This window comes from Trichomycterus rosablanca, chromosome 24, assembly GCF_030014385.1.
Source record: "Trichomycterus rosablanca isolate fTriRos1 chromosome 24, fTriRos1.hap1, whole genome shotgun sequence".
NCBI lineage: Eukaryota > Metazoa > Chordata > Actinopteri > Siluriformes > Trichomycteridae > Trichomycterus > Trichomycterus rosablanca.
The window spans coordinates 3,404,232-3,417,228 of NC_086011.1; the positions used below are offsets into that span (position 1 = coordinate 3,404,232).

The following is a 12,997-nucleotide window of genomic DNA, read 5'->3' on the forward strand; positions in this document are numbered from 1 at the left end:
ATGAATTTAGAATTAGAACCTGCTGCTGCTCCTAATCAGGTGACCAGTAAGAGTATTAATGAACATTGTTATCCATTAGTGCATGATTCTTAATTACATTAATACTGGCGTCACTATTTTCACCACAACAATGAAAACATGAAACAATGAAAAAATGAAAGTAAAGCTTGTACTGAAGGATCTAAAGCTGTGGGGATTGTGTGCCAATTGTCATACCCAGTGCTCTTCCCTTAGGGTACGCTTGGAAGAATAAAACCTTAGACTGTACGCTCCTTCGGAGCACCATCAGCTATTAAAACGTAATGAGGTGGCAGAAGTCGCTTGAGGGTACAGCAGCCGAGCACGCCGGGCTCGGACCTCGAGGTCTAATGAGGGTCTTGGATGACACCCGCACAGACCTAAACTTATTGACCTTATCTTATTTCATCAGCAGGTCCAACCTCTGAGTGAACTAGCGGCAGTATTGAATTTCCCCCCAAAATAATTCTTCATTCTGTTTATTACAGGTGACTTGATGGGCCGGGGGGGTAGCGTAGGTGTGGCGAGGCTCCAGAGACCTGGATTCATTCTGACCATATGGTCAGAAAGCCCCATGGTCAAGGTAAGTGTTTATTGCCTTTGTAAAGTATGGTTTGTTAGTGATTGTAACAAATGCGCACTAACATGCGATCAAAAACAGCCTTTCTTTTGACACCACTGATCTGTGATGCTTTCTAGTATTTTATTTGAAAAATTCCTCTCCCGGTTTAGTCTAAGTACAGTCGAGAGACTAAAACGTGGTTTGAACATTCAGAACCTTTTTGAAACCATGCTGTCTTTGAAACGTAATATTCCCGAAACGCCGGGATCTAAAAATCCCGCCGAGCGTAACGCAGAGAGCAAACGGGATCCGACACGCAGCATCCGAGCGTATCCGTACACTCCCACGGCCGAGCAGAGTGGCCTCGGAATAAAAAAAAAAAAAAAAGCATAAACAGCTCGTGAAAAAGAGAACCGAGTGGAGCTGGCACCCAGTGATGTGCAGCTTTCAGTCGCGCCGGATAAAAGTGACGGCTTTGTCACTGCTACAGAGTACATCTTAAGTGCAGGAAGCAGGCGAGAGCGATGCATGGAAATGTGAGGAGAAAAAGCGTACTCGAGAAGTTGTTATATCTTATTTCTTTTCTCTTTTCTGCGGTCAGACTTTTTCATCAATGAGCTGCAGAGAAACGGTTCAACTAGCCGGGCTGTAAATTGTTCAGTTGGACTGTACGAGGGTTCTTTAAAAAGTTTCCGCACTTTTTAACTTCATTTATTAAGAATTGACATTACTTTTCTGCATAATCACTTTCCGATGCATATTTCCAGTGGCGTACCAACTTTTTAATGCCATCAGCAGAAAATGTTTTGGGTTGAGTGCGTAGCCACTGATGCACCGCTGCTTTCACATCATCATCACATGAAAATCTTTTTCCTCAGATGGCCCCAAAACCAGACTATAAGCGTCTCTCATCTTCTCAGACATGACCGAATTACTACTCCTCCTACACCCTCACCGCTTATAACCAAAATATAAAAATGCAGAAACTTTTTGAAGATCTCTCGTAGCTTCTAATTAAAGCCGAAATTAGCTGACAGCGCTGATTCTATGCTCTAAAAAATCAGCTCTTTGGTTAACGCATATGTCGTAAAACAATGTAAAAAATTTAAACTGTTTAAATAGTTTTAGACTTCAGCATTTTATCAACTAACCAATGAAGTCAATGCGGCGGTGCATGATATGTAATATGCAAATTGCTGTGAAATTCAAAATGTAAGGTTGGGGTTAATAATTTAATGCTTTTCATTCATGTAGCGTTCAAGTGCATCACGTTTACTGGTTAAGTTCCACTATGAGGTGTTTCTAGCAATCCTACGGTAATTCAGTTAGCAATCACCTTGTCAAAATGTCCAAGATGTCAAAGTCTAAAGCAAGAACACGACTCGGGTAACTGAGTTTGGAAAACTAACAAGCAATTCTGTGGACGCGGGGGGGAACTTCCGTCTTTGAGACAGAACATGAAGTCTCTCACCATCACTGGATGTTCTAGGTTTACATTCAACCATTAAGGTAGCTGTGCTGTGTACTGTAGCTTCTATTTATATTATCATTTTATTTGTGAGTGTAATTTAATGACTGCTCTGAAATGTGGCTCTTTTCTTTAAAAATCTGTGAAATCTGTGATTTTTGAAAAACAATTTTCCTGTGAATTTAGTAGGGCCCTGGTTATATGTAAGCATTTGATGTTGGTGTAAAGTAGTCTTACAAAGAGCAGTCCTAAGTGCTAATAATAATTTTAACCCACACAACGTTAAGTCAATATGCTCACTATACATTTTATAATGCCTTTTACACTTGCATTATGCATTATTAACAATTATAGACTTATTCACACCATCACAAGGCCTTCAAAGGCAGAACATTCCCTTAACATTCATTTGTAAGTGTTTTAAACACTTCACAGTAATTGAAGAACTTCCCACAGGGCTTTGATAGAAACCTTAAAGGACGCGAACGCAATTAGCAGTAAAGCCGCTCCCATCCGTGCGCTGGATTAAAAACACGTTCTCATGAAAGCTCTTAGACAATGAGCCAGAACAAATTAAACTGCTGTGCTCCTGGACCACGAGGCTACCGGATAATTCAGCGTTCACTTTAAACAAGCTGTGCGTCACACCACAGTCGCAGCAGTGAACATGCTCACTGAGGATTGTGACGTGCAGAATGAGTTCCACAGGTCAGAAGACTGAACGAGCTGGACGGGCGGCGACAGGTTTTATTTTACTGTGATGTTACGGATGGGTTAGTTCCATTTATTCAGCTTGGTAGGAAGTCAGCATGGAAGTGTTAAGGCATTATCACAGGAGGAACGATACTGTGCTTTTAACATGATCACATGCAGCCCTTACATGCCTCATGCTGCAGATTAACCAGTAAACATGAGGCACTTGAACACTATACGAATGAAAAACGTTAAATCGCTAAACACAAACCTTACATTTTGATTTTCACATCAAATTGCATATTACACAGGAAACGGCTGGTTTCACAGTCAGTGACACGATTTTCACGGCTGTGAATTAGGTAGGGCCTTAGTTATAATAACTATATCTCTTGTAAACACTAACAGCTCTAATAATATTGCTCAAGTTGTTGCGTTCCACTTATTAACTATTCGGAAAGCTGGTCAGTCTGCTTCCTGACCTTGTCTAATGCAGCACAAATTTCCAACAGTCAGACCATATTGATATTTTCTACCCACCATCCTCAGCCAGCATGGTCCATGACCTCCAGCGTATAATTTAAGCAATATTTTTGAGCTCCTAATTGGGGTGCTGGAAACTAGCACTGTCAAAAGCTAATTTAAATCACCTCAAGGTCTCGGAGAGCTAAAGACCTGCTAACAGGCTCTCGGTTCTCCAGTGTAGGTGGACAAAACACTGGTATTTCCACAGGGGTAAAACGGTAAGTGGGCCACTTGAAGGGCAAAAAGTAGGAAGGAGCATTTTGGCAGTAGAGTAAAATATGGAAACTAATTTAATTCTGCTATTTTCTTATGCTTATTTTCATTCCCATTTAAGTATTATGAAGTATTATGAAGCGGTTTAAACCAACCAACCAGAGGGTTGTTTTTAACCCCTTTTTTTGCTTTAAGAGGGTGACGGCTGCCAGCTTCTATACATAGAATAATATAAAATAGAATAAAATACCATTATTTGTCATAAATACATATACACGTGTACAGTACAACACAATTATTTTTCCACATATCCCAGCTTGTTTGTTTATTATCCAGTGCCCCTGGAGCCTAGAGGATTAAGGGCCTTGCTCAAGGGCCCAGCAGTGGCTGCATGGCAGAGCTGGGATTCAAACTCTCAACCTTTCAATTGATAGCCCAAATCTCTACCCACTAGGCTCCCACTGGCCCATCACATAGGTGCCCTGGAACCTAACAAAAGAAGCTGCAGGTTCTTATAGGTTCCCTATATTTATGAAACAGCACACTACTAAAAGATGAATACAGATTATACATTCAAAAATGCTCTCAACAGTTCAGAATAAACTGATTATGCGGCTGTGATAGCTCATTTGTATTTCTAAATCTGAAACAAATCCTCCTATATTGGTAAAAATAGCTCCTATATTGGTATGAATTTTGATAAGATGGGCAGAAGTCACAGGCCAATCAAAGTGCCCATGCTCACTCCTGTCCATTATTAAAAGTAAGGTGAACTTGTCCAACAAATCCTGATTTATCCACGATAATTAGCTGAAAGCAGTAGAAGGTTCCTATAGATCCCGTCCGTATATCTGGCGACACATTATGTTTTACAGATCAGCCGTTTTTCAGGAGGATTTGTTTCAGATTTGCAGATTTAGAAATGCAAATGAGTTATCAGAGCCGCGTATAATCGCTTTATTCTGAACTGTTGAGAGAACAGGTGCAACACAATCAATGCTGGAAATCCGTCCGTCTGTCTAAGCAGATTCTTTAGCTTTTTTAACAATGTGCTGAGTGAGTAGCGTTGAGTAATTAAACAAAGAAACAGAAGGTGTATCAAAAAGTATTTCCAGTCTCTGTTAAAAAGTCTAGATCCTTTGGGTTTCTTTTCATCTGTCCGTGTATACAGTAAGTTCACAGTTTATAGTACATTAGTGATTGTCTTTAAGACCTAGTCTTTATTCCAACAATCAGAAAACCCTTTTGTTGTGTGTGTTTTAGCCAAGGTAGCATTTACAGTCAGTTTTATATGTACGATATTGTTAGAAAACAGTGTGTTGAGCCTGCAAACCGGCCTCCTGAGCCACGATTTTTATGTAAATCCTTTTGATATTTTTTGTTTAGATGCTACAGCTGCCCAACTAGGGTCAAAACCCTAAATGTATTCCTTTTCTCCACATCTGGATCATACACACAATACTAGGTGGAATATTGGCGCTCAGGCGGCACTAGCTCACTTTACTGATGAGATCTGTGGATTCAGGGTTTGCATCAGTCGGATAGATGTCTGCATGGACATGAGTGGCTAACGTCAGAGACAGGGTGGCTGAAACAGTCTAGCCATTGGGAGACGCTTTTGTCAGTGCACTCTCAGTGCACATCCCAAGCCCAGATAGAAAGGAGGGTTGCTTTATGAAGGACATCCAGCCAAGTCTGGTGTGGAGACCTGATCCGCTGTGGCGACCCCTAAATATACAAGAGCAGCCAAAAGGAGGAAAAATAACCCTAGGTGAAATATGATGTCACTTAGGATTTGCCAGTCTACTAAGCTTGTTAGCTATAAAACTGACTAATTACAGAGTTGAATGAATATGTTTGCTGGTGAGGGCCAAAGCTTAACCTGAAGATAAAAATGATGTGCATATAGCCAATGTGTTTACCTTACTGTAAATCTACTTTGCTATAAAATTAGGAGCTCATCAATAGTCAATGGCTTAATTGGCCTGTTTTTATTGATGCATTTTCTTCCATTTTCTCCCAATTTTTAGTGTAGTCAATCTGTCTTCCGCTGCTGAGGGATCCCTGATTGCAGTCGAGGTGGGTATATTGCTGCTCACGCCTCCTCCGACCCACGCGCAGCCCTTTTTCACCCATGTATTCTGCACAGGCTCCTCTCTATCTGTGAATCAGGGTTTTTTACACAGCGTTTAAAGACCCCACTCACATAGTCTGGTCATCCCGCCCTAGCAGAAACGTGTCTTCTGCAGGCACCTCCTATTATGCCCGCTAGATGGCACCCAGCCGACCGGTGGCAACGCAGAGTTTCAAACTGAAGAGTTCAGAATCTCGGAGCTGGTGTGGTAGTGGAATATCTCGCTGCGGCGCCTTAGCCTGTGTTTTATTTTAGAAATGTTAGAATACAAAAATGTCTTTTGTTTTTATGTTTTATTATTTAAAAAAACAAAACACTGTTTGTCTTAGTTAAGCTTAAATTAATTCTGGACTAAATTCTGACCGTTAATACTTATTTTGTAACAGAAATCACAATCTACATAAATAAATAAATACAATTAAAATTTCCCTTATTTTGGATGTCCGATTGTCCTCCCAACTTGTAATACTGACAGTTTCCTCTGTGACATTGTCAGATAAAATGCTGTAGGTTGAACAGATGAACTGTAGCACAGCATGAGCTCCTTTCATGGATTATTAAGGCTTGAGAATTAATCATTTTTCCAGCGTAGAAGAATATGACCATAAATCACGTGCTGTGCTGGTATGGTGTGTATTCCCCTTGCTTCTGAATATAGATTGTAGATTTAATACATTCCATTAGGTCGTATGTTTATGGCTATATGAATCACACCACATCAAAAACACTAATACAGACCTTACCGCAGCCGTACTTCAGAACACACTTAAACATAAATCACCTTTATTTACCTCGCCTGTTATTTACTTTTATAATTTATGACCCTTACACGAGGCTTAATAGGTAGTGCAAACCCTCCTCGCTGTCAACATGGGCGTCTATAAATAACAGGTTTGCTAGATTCTTTGCCGAGAGATAAAATAATTTAGCATTTAATGCTCGGGTCTGTGGAACAACATCCCCAGCTGGCTCGGTGATTAATGGCACGAACTAATATAGCCAAGCTATTAGTCTCATGTGAAAAAATGAATCTCAGACTCAAGGTGTCATTGGAAATAGAGATGTAGAAGGTGAAAGGCAGCGAGCGATTTTACATATCTGTACTCTGATCGCAGGGGGAATAGCAGCTGCGACCCGAGCGTCAGGTCATCTTCTGTTCTATGACAGCAAGATTACAGTGTGGCAGGTGTTCCATATAGAAATGGCTTTGAGGTCGTAGTAAATCATAAGAACCTGCCCGTCCTCCCTCGTACAATCTGTGAACGCACAGGGAGGAACAGAAATTTCTTAATGGACCATTAGGACACATAAATTGTCTTGTGTCAAAGAATTCGAGAATATTCGCCAATGCCTCACGGGCGTGGCATCTTTCCTAATCCTAAATTAATATCAACATGGACAACAACAACGACAGCATTGCTGTGACAATTTTATGGCTACATATTTGATTAACTTACACTGTTGTGAGCACGCTGACCAACGTCCACACTCACTGTACGCTGTAAACGCCACGAGCTCAGCAGGTGTTGGAGGAAAAGACAACAGACTGCAAATAAACGCTAGTGTGGCTTTAATGAGGCCAAACGCCGGCTTTACTTACAGCTTTCCAATTAAATAATCAGGGCAGGTGGTCGAGCTTCTGGGGTTTCAAGCATGAAAAAATTCACATGCTAGCTTGTAGTCATTTGTGTCAAAGGCTTTTGTGGCATGGTCATCATGTGAGCCTTAACAGAGTATAAACATTTACACCAATAAGGAATAACATTATGACCAGCTCCTTGTTTCTACACTCACTGTCCATTTTATCAGCTTACCATATAGAAGCACTTTGTAGTTCATCTGTTTCTCTACATACCTTTTTAACCTGCTTTCACCCTGTTCTTCAATGGTCAGGACCCCTGAATGGTCAGGACCCCCTGACCAGCACAACACACACTAACACACCACCACCATGTCAGTGTCACTGCAGTGCTGAGAATGATACACCACCTAAATAATACCTGCTCTGTGGTGGTCCCGGGAGAGTCCTGACCATTGAAGAACTACATGAAAGGGGGCTAACAAAGCATGCAGAGAAACAGATGGACTACAGTCAGTAATTGTAGAACTACAAAGTGGTATGGTAAGTAGAGCTGATAAAATGGACAGTGTGTGTAGAAACAAGGAGGTGGTTTTAATGTTATGGTTGAACAGTGTATATGTACATCACTAGTAAGTGTTCTTGGTCTATAACCGTGACCAAGATTAAGCCATTACATCAAATAAATAACCTACATTTATTGTATTTACTTTTTAGAATCATCTCATGTGATGGAGCCACATAAAACAGTGATCTGAGTTGTTTTCTAGGCTGTAAGAGTTGATTTTATTTGTAATGATCCAATCTGGCAAGAAAAGTTGTTTATTTCTTGATATCGAGCTTCAATATATTGTTGAGGGACGTGTTTATAGGACATGGCAACCCAAAAATCCCTTGTGCTTTGTCTATGACTCAGACTGCCAGACACACACTAACACACACACACACTCACACACACACACACACACCCTGCAGCGATGTCAGTCTGAAATCACTTTAGCATCATCTGTATTCAGCTCTACACCGCCAGGTAAGTAACGCCATCCAGCGCAGACCTCGCCCCCACAATTCCACTCAGCTGGTGCGCTTTGCTGACACGAGGTCTTCATAAACTAACCCTACAGATAAGTCTGTGCCCCTCTAATTAGCCCTGGTCTGGTCTCTCTGGACCATAACTCATCTTTTCTTTGTTTGGCACTTTGCTCGCTGTAGGTAATCACACTATGTGCTTTTTGCAAAACACACACGAAAATTTTCGTCATTGAGACAGAACATGAAGCCTCGCACCATCGCTGGATGTTCTAGGTTTACATTCAACTAATAAAATAACTGTGCTCCAGTTATAGGTTACTGCTTGCAGTCTAGCTAGCCGTGTGCTATACAGACAAACTCAACTGTCCCTTCAGTTTGCAGATAATATGCAAATGCGCTCATGCTAATGAAATGAAAACCGTGTGTCCACGTGTGTGTGTGGCTCCTTCCGATCCGTTAACTGAGCCATTCCACCGTTCCACCCTTCAAACCCACAGCAAATGCCACCTTTCACCACGTTCTCATTTGGTTTGAAAGGGGATGAATAATGGATGATCATTTAGAGAGGAAAAGCTGGAGTCTAGACTGCCTACAGGTAGAAAACAGGTATTAGGAAACACAGCCATTACAATAACATCAGCCTGCAAATGGATTTGAAATGGAGCTGAAAGTCATCTGTATGCAAGGTTACATGCCTCAGAGGGAACGACGGCTGGGGAGATGTTACGAAAAATATTTCCATCAGGATGCCACAAAAAAAGGTGTTTTTTTTTCTAGCTTTATAAATAAAAAATGTACACAAAGGTGCAAAATGTATCTCCAGAGAAAAAAAGCATCTTGGATCTGTCATAGGGATCATCCTCAGCCCACACACAAACTTGACTTTTGTTTTGAGCTGAAGCAAAACTTTTGTCTGAACTTTCAATCTAGAACCTTCTACCTTCTACCCACAGCTTTCCTGGCGTGGACTATCTGGCAGGAATAAAAATGTAGCTACCTGAAAGAAAAAACAAGTGAATACTAGCACATCTCTGTTATATAAAGGCTGGTCTGTATGCTACCAGCTGGTGGGTTGTGGTGCCATTATAGGTGGGTCACGAGAATGTAAAGAAATATATATATATATATATATATATATATAAATAAATACATTTTGAGCTGTTTGTCCGGTCCTTGACCAAATTTGGGACATAAACATACCCATTATTCATTGCTATTATTTGTAGCAATGAAGCTCATCTTTAGGTGTCCACATATTTTTGATCCCTTATAAAGAAATACATATTAAAAACAACAGCCTTACCTTCTCAGCAGACTGCGCCGTTCCGAAGAAAATAGGAATGAAGGCCAGCCAGACGATGCAGGTGGTATACATGGTGAAGCCAATAGGTTTGGCCTCGTTGAAGCTCTCAGGAACTCCTCGCGTCTTGATGGCATAAACCGTACACGTAACCATGAGCAGGATACTATATCCGAGCGAGCAAATGATCTGTAAGTCCGTGATGTCACACTTGAGCATGCCTCGGGCCTTATCTGGGTTAACGGTCTTCTGTTCATCGTAATCGATGATGGTGTTCGGAGGGTCCACCCCGAACCATATGAAGACTCCTAGAAGCTGTACAGAAATCAGACTGGACGTTATCGCCAGCTGCGACGTTGGACTGATCAGTCTGGGAGGCGTGACCGACTTCTTTCCCTCTTCGAAAATTCGGTATATTCGATTCGTCTTGGTCAGCAGTGCGGCGTAACTGATGCACATCCCCAAGCCCAGGAACATTCGCCGGAAGGAGCAAACAGCCACGTCAGGCTTGGCGATCATCACGAACGTAATGATGTAGCAAAGAAAGATTCCCGTCAGCAACACGTAGCTGAGTTCCCGTCCTGATGCCCGGACGATGGGCGTGTCGTTGTAGCGGATGAACGTCGCCATCACAAAGATGGTGGCCACGATGCCCAGCATGGCCAGGAAAACGGGGATGACGGCCCAAGGCGAGTGCCACTCCAGTTTGACGATGGGGATGGGCTGGCAGCCGGTCCTGTTGCCATTAGGTCGCATGTTGTAGGCACAGAGCTTACAAGTCGTCTCATCGTACTGGTACTGATATCCATCGCAGGGCTCGCAATGCCAGCAGCAGGGCATTCCTTTCACAGTTTTCTTCCGCTGCCCGGTCTTACAGGGGAGGCTGCAGATGGAGCCGGGTACCTCCAAATCACCACTGGGCCACTGCATGTCCTCCATCTGGAAGGGTAGAAAACAAATAGCTTAAGATGTAGAAGATTTAAACATATGCCATTTCAAATTTATACATTTTTTTATTTGAACACCAAATCCAAGAACTGTGCCCTCCATCACAGGTCCCAAAATCAACCCACATATGGCCTAAAGTATTAATCCTGCATGTTATCAAATCAATGTCTTTAAATCAACCTCACAAATAACAACTACATATACCCTAAAATCAGTCCTACCAGGCCATCAGTCTAAATGTTCTAAAAGATAAATAAATAATAAAAAAAAAAATACAAAAATGCAGGTCATAAAATCGCTGCTGTGAGTCATAAACCAATCCACATGCCCTAAAACCAATCCCACAGAACCTAAAACCAATCCCACATGCCCTAAACCAATCCCACAAGACCTAGACCAAGCCCACATGCCCTAAAACCAATCCCACAGAACCTAAAAGCAATCCCACATGCCCTAAACCAATCCCACGTGACCTAGATCAAGCCCACATGCCCTAAACCAATCCCACATGACCTAAAACCAATCCCACATGCCCTAAACCAATCCCACAAGACCTAGATCAAGCCCACATGCCCTAAACCAATCCCACATGCCCTAAAACCAATACCACATGCCCTAAAACCAATCCCACATGCCCTAAACAAATCCCACGTGACCTAGATCAAGCCCACATGCCCTAAACCAATCCCACATGACCTAAAACCAATCCCACATGCCCTAAACCAATCCCACGTGACCTAGATCAAGCCCACATGCCCTAAACCAATCCCACATGACCTAAAACCAATCCCACATGCCCTAAACCAATCCCACAAGACCTAGATCAAGCCCACATGCCCTAAACCAATCCCACATGCCCTAAAACCAATCCCACATGCCCTAAACCAATCCCACATGCCCTAAAACCAATCCCACATGCCCTAAAATCAATCCCACAAGGTTATCAGTCTAAATGTTCTACAATTGTCATGTGTCAAAATCAACCACACTGGCCACCTCCAAAAATAAATAAATAAAATCATTAAATAAGTAAATAAATAAATAAATAAATAATCAATCAATCCTTCAGGTCTCTAACTCACCACACAGACCCTTAATCCCTGATTTCCCTGGCATGAGAAGATTTAAGGGTATGCGGTTGTTTGTCACCTTTGACCATTTGCTCTAACCACATTTGCTGTTTGATGTACTTCTAGTGCAAAAATCTACTCTATTCACACACACACACACACACAATGCTTTTTGATATGGTAGTAATAAATAAGAACAAATAAGAGGAGATTTTTAATAACGTTTACAATAGCTGGAAGGCCAGGCTGAACAGCTTCAGCAGCACAGTCGACAGTATAAATGTCAGTTCGCGTTTCTCATTTAACAGTTCCGTCAGTTTGCTCATTAATGCTGAATACTATAAAACTAAATGAACACAATTACAATAACCGGAGCTAATTACAGGAGAGAATAATTACACTCAGACCAATCAGGCTGACCATCAAAACTGCAGACACTGTGTAATGAAAGTGTTTGTAGACGGTGTTTATTACTCTGCCCTACTTCTCCAGTCCTCTTTGTGCCCGGCTTTTCTTCATGCCGTAATTGCAAAGCGACGTTAGAAGTATTTTCACAATCCTTTCAAGCTCAATCTCCATGGAGACGTTGATTTTAATTAAAAGCCGCAACAATGAGGAGATGAGAGAAATCAAAATTTTTTTTGTTATAGATAAAGAGAGGGATCGATCGGTGCTGTTGAGCTCAAACACAAGTTTTTAAATGGTTAGAATTTCTTGAATGGGTCAAATTGTTTATTACAGTTAAAAGTGACATTTTTAGATATTATTTAGGTGGTGGATGATTCTCAGCTCTGCAGTGACACTGACATGGTGGTGGTGTGTTAGTGTGTGTTGTGCTGGTATGAGTGAAACAGACACAGCGGCGCTGCTGGAGTTGTTAAATACCGTGTCCACTCACTGTCCACTCTGTTAGACACTCCTACCTAGTTGCTCCACCTTGTAGATGTAAAGTCAGAGATGATCGCTCATCTATTGCTGCTGTTTGAGTTGGTCATCTTCTAGACCTTCATCAGTGGTCACAGGATGCTGCCCACGGGGCGCTGTTAGCTGGATATTTTTGGTTGGTGGACTATTCTCAGTCCAGCAGTGACAGTGAGGTGTTTAAAAACTCCATCAGGGCTGCCGTGTCTGATCCACTCATACCAGCACAACACACACTAACACACCAGCACCATGTCAGAGTCACTGCAGTGCTGAGAATGATCCACCACCCAAATAATACCTGCTCTGTGGTGGTCCTGACCATAGAAGAACAGGGTGAAAGAGGGTGACCAAAGCATGGAGAGGAACAGATGGACTACAGTCAGTAATTGTAGAACTACAAAGTGCTTCTATATAGTAAGTGGGGCTGATAAAATGGACAGTGAGTGTAGAAACAAGGAGGTGGTTTTAATGTTATGCTCAGGTATCCAGCACAGTCTAATATCAAACGAGTTCAAAGAGTTCTTTTATGGT

General features: G+C 41.8%; 1 protein-coding gene across 1 annotated transcript in view; it reads right to left on the minus strand.

Annotated features, from left to right (window-relative positions):
- The window catches only part of grm7 (glutamate metabotropic receptor 7), a 152,822-nt gene that overhangs the window by 12,584 nt on the left and 127,241 nt on the right, over nt 1–12,997 (minus strand). Inside the window, exon 8 of the mRNA XM_062987165.1 lies at nt 9,528–10,463. Coding sequence (XP_062843235.1) covers nt 9,528–10,463 — 936 coding nt within the window. The remainder of the gene's footprint in view (nt 1–9,527; nt 10,464–12,997) is intronic.